This window comes from Ailuropoda melanoleuca, chromosome 19, assembly GCF_002007445.2.
Source record: "Ailuropoda melanoleuca isolate Jingjing chromosome 19, ASM200744v2, whole genome shotgun sequence".
Classification (NCBI taxonomy): Eukaryota; Metazoa; Chordata; class Mammalia; order Carnivora; family Ursidae; genus Ailuropoda; species Ailuropoda melanoleuca.
Genome location: NC_048236.1, coordinates 27,400,565 through 27,415,982, shown reverse-complemented (window position 1 = coordinate 27,415,982; position 15,418 = coordinate 27,400,565). Strand labels below are relative to the sequence as shown.

At 36.1% G+C, this 15,418-nt stretch overlaps 2 protein-coding genes across 4 annotated transcripts in view; one reads left to right on the top strand and one right to left on the bottom strand.

The window, feature by feature from the left end:
- The window catches only part of IMPG1 (interphotoreceptor matrix proteoglycan 1), a 126,208-nt gene extending 122,282 nt beyond the window's left edge, over window positions 1–3,926 (top strand). The window contains exons 16-17 of the mRNA XM_002923921.4: window positions 2,307–2,379; window positions 3,717–3,926. Coding sequence (XP_002923967.2) covers window positions 2,307–2,379; window positions 3,717–3,794 — 151 coding nt within the window. The 3' untranslated portion in view covers window positions 3,795–3,926. The remainder of the gene's footprint in view (window positions 1–2,306; window positions 2,380–3,716) is intronic.
- Window positions 3,927–7,341: 3,415 nt separating this feature from the next.
- The window catches only part of MYO6 (myosin VI), a 156,052-nt gene continuing 147,975 nt past the window's right edge, over window positions 7,342–15,418 (bottom strand). Inside the window, exons 26-29 of one of the 3 annotated variants that reach the window (XM_034647939.1) lie at window positions 14,969–15,100; window positions 12,339–12,365; window positions 9,719–9,937; window positions 8,976–9,175 (exon numbers count right to left, since the gene is read on the bottom strand). In XM_034647939.1, coding sequence (XP_034503830.1) covers window positions 8,976–9,175; window positions 9,719–9,937; window positions 12,339–12,365; window positions 14,969–15,100 — 578 coding nt within the window. Of the gene's footprint in view, window positions 9,176–9,718; window positions 9,938–12,338; window positions 12,366–14,968; window positions 15,101–15,418 lie in introns of all 3 variants that reach the window. The other 2 variants (XM_019804526.2, XM_034647941.1) reach the window with 2 other exon arrangements.

The window sequence follows — 15,418 nt, the reverse complement described above, 5'->3', positions numbered from 1 at the left end:
AAATGAATAAATAACATCTTAAAAAAAAAAAAAAAAAGACCAGAGGCTTTAGAGTTAGACCCAAGTTAAAACTCAAGCTCCACGCCAACTAGTTGTGACCTGAAGCAACTTTAGGCCTCACATTTCTCATCCATATAATGGGGATAACAGGAATACATTCGTGGGTTCAGGTGAGGAATAAACCTGATGCTCTTCAGGGCAAACTGCTCCACTGCTAGCGTTATGGGAGCTGTTTATCAACAAAGGGCTGCCCCATAAGGAAAAACCTGAGAGTCCCTACCTGACATTTTTTTTTTTAAAGATTTTATTTATTTATTTGACAGAGGAGGGAGGGAGCACAAGCAGGGGGAGCGGCAGCAGGCAAGGGAGAGGGAGAAGCAGGCTTCCCCGCTGAGCCTGGGATCATGACCTGAGCTGAAGAGACAGACATGTAACTGACTGAGCCACCCAGGCGGCCCCCCAAGCCCACCTGGCAGTTAAACCTAAACTCAGAAGCAAATCAGGCAGCAACACTAAAGTGTTAACACTGAAAGCAGCACTCTCGAGAGCACTGTAAACTCGGCTGCGTTTTCGCTGGTCTACCTGAAAGTGAAGGAAGATAGGGAAGCTACATTGAGGGGGGGTGCCTTACCGAGAAGATGAGTCCACGGAAACACGAGGAGTGTTTTCAGTTTGTTTGGTCATTCTACTGCCAAGTCATCGTTCGGTTTTCACCTTCGTTTTTCCCTCTATTCTTTTCCTCAATTCAATACTCACAAATATACTCCATATATTTTTCATTTCCTTAAATTTTAATTGTCTTATGTACGTATTCAGTTATATTAGGAACTTGGTAAAAATTCTCCCAAAAATAAACAAAATTTTCATTTTCAAAGATCCCTTTCTTAGCTTAATGAGTTTTACTTTTATTAATTACAATTATCATTATACACACACAGAAAATGCAAATCTAGATCTATTTATGACTTTTCCTCCCCGGGTCTAAAATTTTTCACTTTGTCCTTTAATTTAATAGGACTCTCTGCGATGTTTTTTATGATAATGAAAATTATTTCCAAATACAAGAGCCAGATTAAGGAAATATTGATGCAAAGTGACATCTATGAGGAGATTTTAATAAGGAAGTACTTGTCTTAACTACAGCAAGATCCCAGATTTACTCACTTGCTGCACATCAGACAGGGGAGGGATCCATTGTTTTATCTCTAGTAGCTGTTTCTAACTCCCTTATGAGCACTTTCTCCACTGGATGGGGAAGGGTTGGAAGGGAGGGAGCCAAGACAGGGAGGGGTTAGAGTTTAATACAGTCCAATCCAATTTTTAAAACTTCATCTGATTAATAGTTGGAGCAATCAATTTAGGCAACTCAGTTCCCGTGGAGTATACAATCAGGCTCAAAAATCCTTTCCCTTCCCTTCCTTTCTTCAAGGTGGTGTCTAAATTTCTGGGGAGTGGGGGCAGAGGCCTCTTCTTGCCTCACCAGGTCCTTTGGAAAGTTTCTATCCCCGTGTTTCCCTCACCTGTGATCTCTTAGCTCTGACCACAGGCACCTACCCATCCCTTAGCACTCTGAGCCTCCAAGTCACCCAGACAGGTAAGTAGGAACCAGAAATTCTGCCTTAGCTGGTGGTAGAAGGAAGGAACTTGTCCTCAACTACACCTCCCGGATAGGTTCTTCCTTCTTCCTAGGGTGATACTCTCTCCGCCTTTCCCTGAAATTATAATGGACAGAATGTTGGGAGAAAGAAAACCGTTTACAGATAAGGGAACATATGTCAGAAAGTATTCCCCAAATATTATATCCATCTTAGAATGTAAAGAGGGAAAAGGCAAGGTGCAAAATGTGTATACACTATCATCAGAAATTCTATGATATGTATATTAAAAAGTCTGGAATTATATACATCATGTTTTAAAATAACTTATTTTTAAACTGTATGAACACATGTCATTGCACAGTTGTTTTTCAGCAAGCACGACTCAGAACCTGACTTTAAAAATAAGGCAAAAAAAGTAATAACTCTGCTTTTCGCAAGATGAAGTTATCACTCATCTTTCCCACGAGCTTTGTTCAATCCTTCTGCCACCACTGCCTAAGAAACAGTGCGCAACTCGAAGGCGGACCTCAGGGGCGGATGCAGACAGCCTCGTTCTTCCAGCTGTAATGGAAAGCACCTGCAAAAATAGGCCACCCGTTGTCATTGTCATATTAATTTTAAAGCTAAAATAGTAGAAAAACTGTGGTCGCTATTAATGTTGATAAGCCCGGGAAATAGGATACCATGTTTTTGCTTTTTTTTTTGTAGGTCGTCAGGTCACTCTAAAAATCAAGCATACAAAACTAGTGTCAAAAAGTTCCAACATCAGCAAAATAACAAGGTAAAATAACACTTTTATATGTTGGTTTTGATTACTGAATTTTAAAGAAAATTTAAAACATTTCTAGGTCTGACTCCTGTTTTAAATAAAGATAAGTATGAACACTTTTCCTTTATTTGCCAAGCTTTTTAATTTAGTGTTATAAGGGGCGGGGGCGGGGGGGAGGGGAGGGTAAGAATGCATTCCTTGGTGTGAGGAAGACAGAGACAGAAGGCTGGCATTAACTGAAATGTATAGAGGAAAAAAAAAAACAACCAGGAATGATCCAAGTATTTTTATTCACCTTTTCTTATAAAAATATACATGCAGTTTATCAAATGCATTGCAACAGGTTGTAATTTTCAATAATAATTTATATTCCTGGATAATTTTTATGCATATTCTTATAAAATATCTTCTTTTGATTTCAAACAATGAGCTAAAGCAAAAATATGTAGAGAAATAGGGGAAACATAATTTGTGAGCAATGAGTAACTTCAAAAATTCCTAAAAGTTCATCCTCAGATGAATGTTCCTTCCAGTGTCCTAAATGTCTTTTTCAAATTATTTATCCAACTTATTTTACTAAAATAACTGTCTTACAACGGGAAATAACTTATCTATAACTGGTTAAATATACAGATTTTTAAAAAAATAACTTTTGAGAAAGTACCTTGGACTTTTAGTCTAAAATAAAAAATTTCAAAAAAATTATACCATCTTTGATGGTAAAAATGAGTGATAATCAGCCAGCGCCTGCTCTGAGATCTATAGAACTGGGTGGAAACAAACACCTCTAAGTTTGTACTTGAAACAAGTTATCCCCATCAACAGACAGTCAAGGATACTGAGACAAGCACACCAAGGGCTGATCATAATTTCATGTATCCGGGTGCACACTGGGAAGAATGTGAGCCATTTTGATTTCCTGAAACAAAAGAAATTAGAAAGACAGGAAAAGTTGAGACTTGAGCCACAAAACGACAATGAAACACCAGATCTGATATTAAGAAAATGTCGGGGATGAAGCAAACACCAAATAAACCCTGAAGTCCGAGGTAGAATTGAGGAGCTCATTTCAAATGAAACAGCAGCATGGAGTAATCATGTCTTGTCTGCCTCGCTGACGTATGACAGGGTCAGCCTGAGAGTCTAAACGGGTCTAAGAAGACATGGAATACTTTCCTACGACGTTATAAAGTGAGGAATATTTTGGAGGGCATCCCGAAACCCTTCAAAGAAGATATCCTAAATAGCAAGCAGATTCTATCAAACACCAGCAGAAGTGACAATGGAATGAAGTATGGATTTGACCTCAAGGGGCATTTCTTAAGCTCTTAAACCGATTTCTCTTCCAGATAATCAAGAAAAGAGATTCTGAATTACCGACTGGAGGATATGAAGAATTTAACTATCAAGATTGGGAAGGAAATTAAAAACTAAAAATGTACAGATTATAACTTAATCTGTCTCAAGAGAAATGGTTTGCTTTCTCAAGGTAAATTGTATCCACTGTGTTAAAATTCTGAAAACATAGGCAGGCATATTCACTGGTCATCAGAATCCAGGCATAGAGTCAACATCGGGAACCAACACACACCCACGTTTCAAATAGAGAAGAATCATGTACTTGATGACCAGTACATTCTTCAGAATAAGATGCTTATTATCGAAATCCAAAACACAATCATTAAAACATATTTCAGCCACTCCTGACTGAGAGTCAAAGTGATAGCAAGACAGGTTTGCTTCCAGCTGCCCTCAAAATACTGCTCACAGATCACCTACAAGTGCAAGTTACTGGCTGTTTCGGGGAGGTCGAACAATGTATCAGGAAGCAAAGCTCTTCATGTGTCACCATGTTCATAAAAGATGACTACTTATGCGAGGAGATGTAGGTCTCTCTGAATCATGATGTATCCAGTATGTAAACACTGCTGGGGGTATAGTTGCTCCACACCTCAATGTCTGTTATCCACACATACACACACACACACACACACACACACACACACACACACACACACCCTCAGTCTTAGGCACACTAATTTTACTAGAAATTAGTGCTTACCCAGTAGATTGTTTTGTTGCCAATAACTTCTGAATTGTTCCTTTCAAAGAAAAAGGAAGTGGGGTTTACATATACATACCATGAGAAATCTAACTCTTCTTGTGACCCCATAAAGCTATGTTAAAGCGGGGGCGGGGGGGGGAGTAATGTTATGCTTTGTGGCATAACTAATGCCTGTTCTCCACCACAGATGAGCTGTCTTCCTATAATTTAGTAACTCCATTGAATACTTCTGGACACTAACTTTCCTGTGTGCGTGGGTAGACTGGCATCAAGGTAATCCATTTTAGCCAGCTTTTAATGTGCTACTTAATGAAAAGATGACTTCTCTGTATCTATTTCAAATGTTTCACTAATCTATTTGCTGCAAAACCTTAATTTCAATAAAATATAAACACCATATTCATAGATTTATAATAACATGGATCTGTTTTACTAGCTATTCCCTGGGTTTGCTTTATGGATTATGATAAATGATTTTAAGCAGGATTTTCATGCTACCAACAAGTGCAACATTTACAACTGTTCATTTACAACACCCTGTAACTGTAGTAAAAGCACAAGATGCAAGAGGAAGTTCGACTCAGGCAGCATTTATTATTTCCACTTCCAGTACATCAGTGTTTCAGGAAAGAATGAGATATACACCTTTTAAGGAAATGAGGAAAAATTGAGTAACAGTTGCAATTAGATGGATTTTCCAAAGGGAAAAGAAAATGGCCCATTAATAAGCCTATTCGAGGTCTGAACACGAGATGCTGCATAGATACAAAGTTGTATCACTAGGAATATTACTTGAGCGACGGAGAATAAAGAGTACGTTGACTTGAACTGAACTGAACTGAATTCAGTGATCTGGTCCTCACACGGGTAGACTCTACCCCCCGAAGTCTCCAACTTCACCCTTCCGTCAGGCTTACACACAGAATGTCTCCTTCCTGCTGGCCCCCTCCCGTGTGGCAGTGCCATCTCCACATGCTGAGAATTTATACACCGGTCTATCCTGATCCAGGTTTTAATAACCATAGGTTCTGCTCCTACAGGACGTACAATTAATTTTAAAACTCCGCTAAGAGCTTGGAGTGCTTTGTCACCTAAAAAGTATCCGTGTTTTTCAACCTGGGGATGTGGAGTCTTCAGGGGCAGACCCATTTCTTTCTCTTCCACCACCGCTTTCCTCTTTCCTTATTGTGACAATTGTTACAACTGATCCCCTCAACTTGTCCTTATTCTCATTTTTAGAGATCTTCTGTCCTCCCCTTCCCTAGTTGGTTTAATTTCTTCTCAGAGAAATAAAAACTCTCAATACTTGTTGTTTCTGGTAATGAGACATAAAGAAAACATGTCACGCCTTCAGAAGATGTGGAATGACAAAGGAGCAACCCTTTGTCAGGGGCAGGGGGCCACTCAAAAAAATGTGCTTGTTTTGATTCTTTCTGTTTCACATGATTGAAGCAAAAGCATTTATATCTCTTTCATGGTCTAGAACTAAATTATCTGACCCCTCTCCATCTCTTTTACCTCCTCTGTAAAAGGAGGTACATCCACCACTAACATTGTATTAATTGACTGACTGATTCATTCATAAGTATTTATTCTACTTATCCAAGTACTCTTAAGGTATTTCACGTGAAGAAACCAAATATCTACATATCTGGATCCCCTGAGAACCATAGTAATAACCTGTGAATGAAAATTTAAAGAAAAAATTTTAAATCCAATTAATAAAGCTCTACAATTAATCCTCATTATTATTCTTGCCTGTGAATTTCTATTCTCTAGCTAAGCTTCCACAAATACCACCTGTTTTCCACGTAAGATTGTATTTTCTTACAAAAGTGTTCACTGTGTTACAGGAAAGAATGACCTATTAAAAAGTCATTATAGGAAGCAGAATGTGAGTTACAATAAAATGTCTCTTGTGTGGGCTTGCACTCCTACGTGAATTATTTTATTTTTTCCTCACATAATCCTTTGAGAAGGTGCCATCTACTCAACTTTACAACTAAGAAAATTCATTGTTCTCTTGACATATGTGTATTAGAGAAAGTTTCTCTCAGTGCATACCCACAGCTCATAATACATATCTCAAATGTGTTAGTGGCATTGGGAATTACATTAAAATTAAATTGAATGTGAAAACATCTTTCCTTCTCATTTGTAATATTTTATGTATATCTACTTTTGCAAAGTATACACTAAGGAAGGCATATGTATTAAGACAAGCATTAAGAGTTCTTAATATACAGTATGCCGGTTTAAGTTTCAAATTTTAAATCTCAATTAAAATGACATTAAAATAGAAATTCACTTTTGATTCCTACAAAGTTTTCACGTAACATTTATGGGTATGATTGTGAGTACTGTAAAGCAGCTGTATCAGCATCTTTTAGAATACCATTTCTGCTATCTCCGGACACTTAAAACGTGCATAGGGTCCGAAATTTTTCCAGCAAAGGGGCCTGTGTGTGTATGTGCACCTATTGTATGTAGGTTATCGTAAGTCTATCTGAACTAGGGCAATTCTCCCGGTAGCCAAAATTAACTCAGGAGACTACTTTAAATAGATAAGTTCTAGGACAGCTGTGTGGCATAATTAGCAACAAAATGACTTAAAACTATAATTTTATTATCTACTAAAGACTTGCAGTGATGCTTCGCTGTGATAAATGTCTTACAAATTTTTCAAAACATGAATTCCTCTCTACGCTAATTTTGACCCATTTGCTGAGTTTTCCATCTAGTGCCTACAGAGTGTCCAGGGGACACATGAAACTCCTGACAAGAGCACTAGAGAGACAACTCATTAAAAATCGATTTGGTTATTAAATCTTCTTCAAGGACTTTACTTGTTACTAGTTAAGCTTATCATTCACTATCCTATACAAATAAAAACACCAGTTAAAGGCGAGTGATGAGAAGAGAGAGAATAGGTCATTTATTTTCAGTAACCAGACCTTCTGTCACCAGTCACAGGGACCAAATGGCCCGAGAGTGGGTGAATCTCTGCAGTAATACAGACTTCAAAACATAATCATATTCACATTCTCAACAGCACAGACAGGACCATTTAATTTCTTTAACAGGAAACAATCATTTGCACAGTATCATAATAAATAAATATTTCTGTACTGAGACACATATTATGAGAGAAGCAATTCTGAAAACAGTGTGGCTCAAAAGCACTAATCTAATCAGCTGGGAAATACTTTCCTAACTGAGGTGCTCTTTCTGGAAAAAAAAAAGAATCACTGGAAATCATTTCAAAGGTTAAGATCTTTAAAAATCAGGGAGAAAAAGTGCAAAGAATACTTTTATTTTTCTAATTTTATTCTAAAACACAAACAAGACTCATTAGATTATGTCAGCATAATTCCTTGATGTATCTTTGTCTCCAAATCCCTAACATGAAGTCATAAATATTAGGCTTGAAACTACTGACATTTGATCAAAACTAACACCACACAAAGAAAAACAATTAAATTATCAGTTACATGAAATAAACAATTACTTACTAAGTACTGGACTTTGAATCACAAAGCTTATAAAACAGCTCTACAATTACCAAAATCTCAAGGCCAAAATAGACACTAGGAATTTTTTTAAAAACAAAGATGTTTTGCAGCACAACACTAGTTTAAGTCATATGAAACAACTTGGACCAGATTCTGATAAAAAAAATCACAATTGAGATGAAGTTGAAAGAATATTTGCATTCAGTCCAGTTAAGCCACAGTGCCACGGAAAACCTATTTCCTTTTCTAAATGAAACAAGTTATCACAAAACTTTTAAGCATTTAAATTGTCTGAATTTCCTTTATTTGTCCGTGGAATAGAAGAAAATATTTTTCTATAGTGACACATTGTGATAGAAAAAAAAAAAATCTGTGCAAGATACTGAGAGTGCCTCCTCTCTCACAGAGCACGTCAAATACATTGAGGCTCTTTCTGGAATTCTAGAGGTTCAGGTGAATTGCTTTATTCAAACTAGGACACGCCACAAAGGAGGGGGAAAAACAAAAATTTCCACCTTCAATGCAAATTTCCATGAATTTCTGAAAAAGTAAATGAAAAAAAGTACACAGCTTTTCAGATCAAAACATCAGTGCCCTGATTATTTTAAGTGCCTTAACTTTTTTAAGAAACTTTAAGCTAAGGTTTCATTATTCCAGCTATATGGTTCTGTGCCATTCTTGTAAAAGTTAGGATTTTGAGCTTTTAAAAAATTTATTTTCCTAGAGAACAATTACGATGGACTTCAAGGTAGTCTATTGGCAAAGAATGAGAAATGTCAGAATCTGTCCAAGTGTTAACAAGTATTAGAACGAGGAGAAGCTTAACAGTTACAGCTGGATACAGGAAAATAATGTTTACGTCCCCAATTCACTACCATCATTTACCTGAAATTAACAAAAAGCCATGATTACTAAAATCTGCTCACTTGTATAAGCAGTTCTAACATGATCATGGAATGGGTCGACCTCTGGGGCACACACCCTACCTAGGACCACGCGCGGGCTCCCAGCTGCAGGGAAGGCTGCCGCGTCTATTTGAACAGATTCTGCAGCATGGCCGTTGCATACGTGGGCCTAGCCTGCCTGCTCTCAATTGCTTTCTGGAGGTACTGGATGCCTCCACAGCGTTCCCAAATCTCTTCGAACTGTCTTGGCAAAATCTCAGCACCACGCTTTCGAGTCAGGCCTGTCTCTTCCAGATTCAGCTCACACATCTCCATGTCGTCCTTACCTGCACAGGGGAGACTTCAGACAATTAGCCATCAATCTCTCCAGAAGCACTTACTATAAACTTTCTTCCTGAAATACAGTTCTCAATTCTCATAGATTCAAGAACTTTTAAAACTTTCTTTTCTTCCTTTACAACAGAAATCTGCCTAATAAATTCACCAGAAACGAGTTAAATTTGTCCTCCACCAAGGACCGTTTCGGAAAGTATTAACACTGCAGTTGATCAAACAAGTTCTCAGCCTTAATAAAAATGCTACGTTTCTTTAAACAATTATTAAGTCAACTGAGGTAATTAAACACCAATGAAAAGGTTCTTAGGACACAGACAAGTTTCTGTGTGCTCTACAAGAACATAATTAATCCAAGCGATTTCACATCATAAATAAATTAATCCTCAATTAACTGGAAATGTGACTCAACTGCAGAACTCCATTCCTCAATCCTAAAATTTAATGAATTATTACATCATATATTAGACTTTCATTCAGAGGGTTTATAATCCTTTTTTGCTTTACAAGGTTTTTTTCACGTAAATCATACACACCAGCCACAAGAAGGATGGGTGGCTTGTCAGGATGGAGTTCCATTTGCCGGGCAATCCACGGTCCGTCGAAATGGGCGTACCACCAGCCTTTCTTCTTGTTCTGCGGGTTTTTGTACTGGTCGGCAGGGCGGATGAATGGAATACGGAAGAAGCGTTGCTGCCGGTTCATTTCGATCTCCTGCTGCCTGGCAGGACGCTGAGACGCCGGGTTCTGCTGAGCTATTATACAGAACAAGGCAAGTTACACCAGCAGCCCAGGGGATAATGAAAACAGCCTTTAATCCTAAAATGCACCACATTTTAAAAAAAGAAGAGGGTTCCTAACAGTAACTTTAAAACAAAATGTAAATAGTAATTACTTATAAATGAATTAAACTTAAGAGTGTGATCTTAGAATTTTCTTCCCATAAAGCTGTTCCTCAACATTGCAAGTAAACACACAGACACACACACACACACACACACACACATTCCGCAACACCAGCAATAAAAAAAACAAGCCTAAGCAGATTCCCACAAACGACTGTATCAGTAACCTAAAACTCACAGGGCAGGAGAGCAAACTAGTATTATTTGCTAGAATTTATATTTTATCTCCAAACAGTTCAAAATCAAAGGCTGCAGAGTAACTTTTATGGGACTATTTATGATAAAACAAATGAACGGTAATTTCACAAATGTAAAGAATTACAGATATCTGTCAATTTAATCACTATTTCTTCAGAAAAGTGGAAGACAAAAGTTTGTTCTTTTGTCAACTGCTTTTGGGATTTTAAATGGCCAGAACAGGTATTTTACTAATAATATTTAGACAACTTCATGACAACAACCAAAAACTGTAACCAGTAAAAAAGCATGAACTTTCCCTCAGAGATATTTGCTTACTCTGAAATCAGATTTCTCTTGGAATAAAATCCACTAAATTAAGTGGAAAGTGTATAATATTTGGTTCTCTTTGTTACAGAAAAGAAAAATCCTTGATTTTCTGCTAGTGCTGGACATTGCACTCATATCAACTTTTCCCCCTTGCTTAATTTTCACTACTAAACAGTTAGGTTTTTATCTCATCTGCAAATACAAACATTTCTCTGGGGCAGTAACTTTACAGCTTTGGCAGCATAATTTGGGAAAGTCTGTTTAACGTGCTTTTTACTCACAACTTTAAAAGTAAACCAACCATTTACTTCAGCTCAATTAAGAATCTCACTGAAATGCTTAAGTATGTCAGTGAAAAATTACAGCATATGTGTAAGTCAAGAACAGCCACGTGGCTTTTGTAAGAATTTCCAAATACTGAAAGGATGAAAATACTCTTATTCTAAACTTTTTACACCAATAGTAAAAGCTTTATAGCAGCTGAATTTCTGTGCAAACCAGAGAAAGCAAAAAGCAGTTAGCAAAGCTGTATATGCCTATGAAAGAATGAAACAGAGACCCAGTTGTTAGTGACTTTAAAACACCACGTCACCTTTAGCATTAACAGAGATGAGTTTGTTTATTCTTTTGTTCCTGTAGTCCCTCCCAACTACTTACAGTTCAGTGTTTCCATTTCAAATTTTAAAAATTACCAACTTTGCAGAAAATATACTAACCCCAATTTAAGGAACTTGGAACTTTAAAAGGATAAGAAAAAAAAAAAAACTTCCCTACATCCTAAACACTAACTTAGAATACACAGTTGATAGGGAACTTACTATGATACTGATGGCTACTTGTTAAATTAACCTGCTTTTTTCTCTAAAATAACAGTCTCCTGTACCTTAATGTATTGGGTAAAATTAAGAAACTCAAGGGAAAGTCTTTGACAGCTTCTTTTTTTAAACAAATGTGATGAGAACTGAAATTATATTAAGGAAACCTTAATTTCCACAAGTACTCATCTGCAAATATACAAAGATAACAGATGTTGAAAGTTTGAAACTAATAAATGACTCTTTCTTTCACATCCTATCATGTCATCTTTAACATATGAAATAAGTTTTAAATATGGCCCTATAAATTACTAGAAGCACTTAAAAAAAATCAAGTCCAACAAGTTGGCAAATAAATATGGCATTATATCCAAATCATTATTGCTCAACTGACTGCAGAAAAAATTTACTGCCTACAAAGATGACTCAAAGCTTTTAAAGTATCAAAACTGCCTCACAGGGCGCTCTCTATACAAGCAACAGAATAAGCTCCTATTAGGATGCGTCTTATTAAGCCTGTGTACATCATCACGCAAAACTCAGATCTCTTTGGACAGACACGTTTAGACTGTAACAGTGTTTGAAACCAGCACCTGAAGTTAGTCTTTATTCTAAAAGATCAGCTGCTTTATTGAGTTTTGCTACAATGAGAATTGTGTATATTCACAGCATAAAGTGCCAGTTATTTTTTAAAAAGGAAGTAATTTCATAAAACAACAGATTGATTTTGTTCTGCAAATATATTTTGGAGTGATACAAATGAAAGCATCATCTCAAATTAAGTATCTTAGTACAGACAAACCAACATTAATGTACTACAAGTCCACTTAAAAATTGTAGCAAAACAATGCTTAACAGAAGTTAGTACTTTATAAAGTATTTTTAACCCATCTTCCAGTTAGCTCATAAGTTACCACCCAATGACTTACGTGAATTGTTCAAAAATGGTGCAAAATCTGTGAATAAATATTTTATGTTGAAGAAAAGATAAAAATGGCAAAACTGTTAAATGAGCATTCTTGTAATTTATAAAGTCTTCCCATCAATCGAGGTGGTGACTAAGAAATAAACATCCTGTCCTCAGCCAAATACTATCAGAGTACCGACAAGTAGATGCTGCTTTCAGATTTTAAAAAGTTAAAAAAAAAAAAAAAGCTATTCTGATTATGTTTTAGGAAACTCTGCTTGATGGACATATAAAGAGGATCTAAATTTAAAAATTAAATTTCGTTTGTAATTCTGGGACACAGTAATATTCAAACAAAAATCCAACACAATGACTCAATAATAGACATTCTAGTACCTTCAAAGCATTACTAGAATTTCTGTAGAAATAAAAAACTTCTAAATTCATCAAAAAATAGATGCCTTAGAGAAAGAATATTGCCATGTTTACATACACTCAGTATGTTTTAATTTCTTCAAATTGTCTAAATCTTAAACTCATGCAATTTTTATTTTAGGAAGTATGAAATAAAACCACTCTCCAAAGTCAGACTTAAGCAACTAAATATTGTGAATCCTTACTGAGGAATTTGCCACTGCCCCAAGAATTATGTCTGGAAATCTCTTTCTGTCGATGTGATGAGAGCATGCTCACCCAATACAGTACACAGGAGGGTCTGAGGCTCCCCACACCCAGTTACAAGACTTTACCATGACCTGTCAATGTACTACGCTTAAATAATATCTAGTTACGTTCTTGTTAATCATAAGTTGTCACTTTATTTTCTCGAATTAAGAAATTCCAATCCTTCTAAATATTAAACTAGAGAGTAGTCCTTTTAAAGGCTGATTAGCTGCCCTAAGTACAGACTTTTCTCAACTGACTGTTAAGCATCTCGATGCGCCTCACCTCTCCTTTAAACCGTACTTCTGTGTCAGAATGTATTTCACAGGGAAACCCCACAGAGAACATAAGTGCTCTTCAGAGCAGAAGTTACATCTTATCCCGAAATTGGCCCACAGTCAAATTCTTTGAAGGCTACATACATGTGGACTGTGTTCACATAAAATTCCTAAATTTGTTCATATATAACCTAGATGGGGGACTCCTGGGAAATTTTCCGAATCTACTCTTTTCTTCTTCCAAATAGTATATTATGAATGGAAACAGTATAAGAACAAAGTACACAAGGTACGTCATGTGTCATTTGCCCGTTTGAGGGCATAGCTCGATGAGCAGAGTACCAAAGTTTGGTATAAAAACACAAGAAATATTTGTGTTTTCATTAAAAATGTATGTGCCATATATTACAACATTACTTTTCTTGTTTTAAGAAGTGTAATCATTCAGGTATAAATTTGGGGGTTAAAAAAAATATGATGAAAGCCTTTCAGCTAAAGGCCATAATTAGAACATTACAGCTAGAAGGAATAGCCCATTTGCCATTTTTACAAAACAAAGGTAACTGGTTGGAAACTTGGTACAGTGAACTGCTAGTGGAATCATCCTGTTATCTTCAACTCCCAGGGATAAATTTATAAATTGGAGAAGAGAGCGGTGGTCACAAGAATATCAATGTTTAGAGGGCCTTCCTGTGCCATTTCCTAGGTCTGGGTGATCTCTCTTTGCCCTTCCAGAGCATTATAGTCGGACTGATGACACCCCCTGAGCAATCAATAGCAGTAACGTCTCTCTTATAAACAGTATTTGCTTTACTCAATCTATTCTTTACAACTTGGAAATACTAAAATTCTACCATTTAACTGACTTTCATCAAACACTGCTTTTATTTGCTAGGAAGGTAGTGAGGGAGAGCTCATTTTCTATGTCACCTTAGGTCATGTACTGCTAAACTATACTATCAAGTGTTGGGAATATACTTTTTAAATAAAGACATTAAACATGTTGTCACCTTGACATTGACCACAATTGAGCTAATAAATTGTGCCAGTTTGAAAGTAGCAAACTGAACAAATGAAATTCCAATTATTGCTTTAAGACTGAAATTACAACATACATCACAGGTATCCTCCATTAATGTTAAAGTCTATCCTTCTCTACTTTCCAATTTCAAGTACACAACTTTGTCTTTTGCATACATAACAAAGTAACAAAATTTATTTTTTGAATCTCAGTTGAAAAACCAAATCCTGGTATAGGCAAAACTGGTCTAAACCAAATTACTATTTCTCACTCTAGTATTTTGACAGTATTTTAAAATAATGTTTGCAGCAAACGTTCTTTTTTATTTCACAGTATTCTTTACATTTCCACATGTAATCATTCTATATTTGTATCTATGTATATGTGGAAAAAAATACATATTTACAACGTTACTGCACAACTTCTTCAGTATAGACAAGGATATTCTTATCTCCAAAATTTATCCTAACAACTAAATTCAAATACTTCTTACTAAATATGACTTTAAAGACATAATAATAGAAACAATGTTATGAAAGATAAGCCACTGTGGTTGTATTAGGCTCAATAGATCACAGCTGCACAGTAAGAGAAATCCATATTGTATATTTTACCCAAATGTCTTATATATAGTTATATATATTATATATAGATACTCTGGAACATTTAAAAGTACAGATTTGTTTTTACCATAATCAGTAACAGACTTCGGAGCACGTTGCTCTGTTTCAGTATTTCTCTTCTTATTCTTGGATTTCCATGCATGATACACTTTTAGTCTCCTGTGAAATTCTTCTCTGCAAGCTGCCAGGAGTTCAATGTCTATGGATTATATAGAAAAAGCCCCCCCCCCAAAAAAGGAATTAGCATCCTAATTTAATTATCTAACATAATTAGTCTGTGACATAAACATATATTTACATATATAATAAATTTTTTGTTTTTAAATTAATAGTACAAAGTCAAAGTAAGCACCTTATTGATAACTATGAACACTTTATGGTAATATCATCTTTTACGTTTACAGAGCATTTTCGTATGCATTATTACCAAATCATTTGCTCTATACAAGAACCCTAGGCTAAACAGGTCTTTTATAGGTGAACCTGAATCAGAAAGGTTAAGTCACTTGTCCAAGGT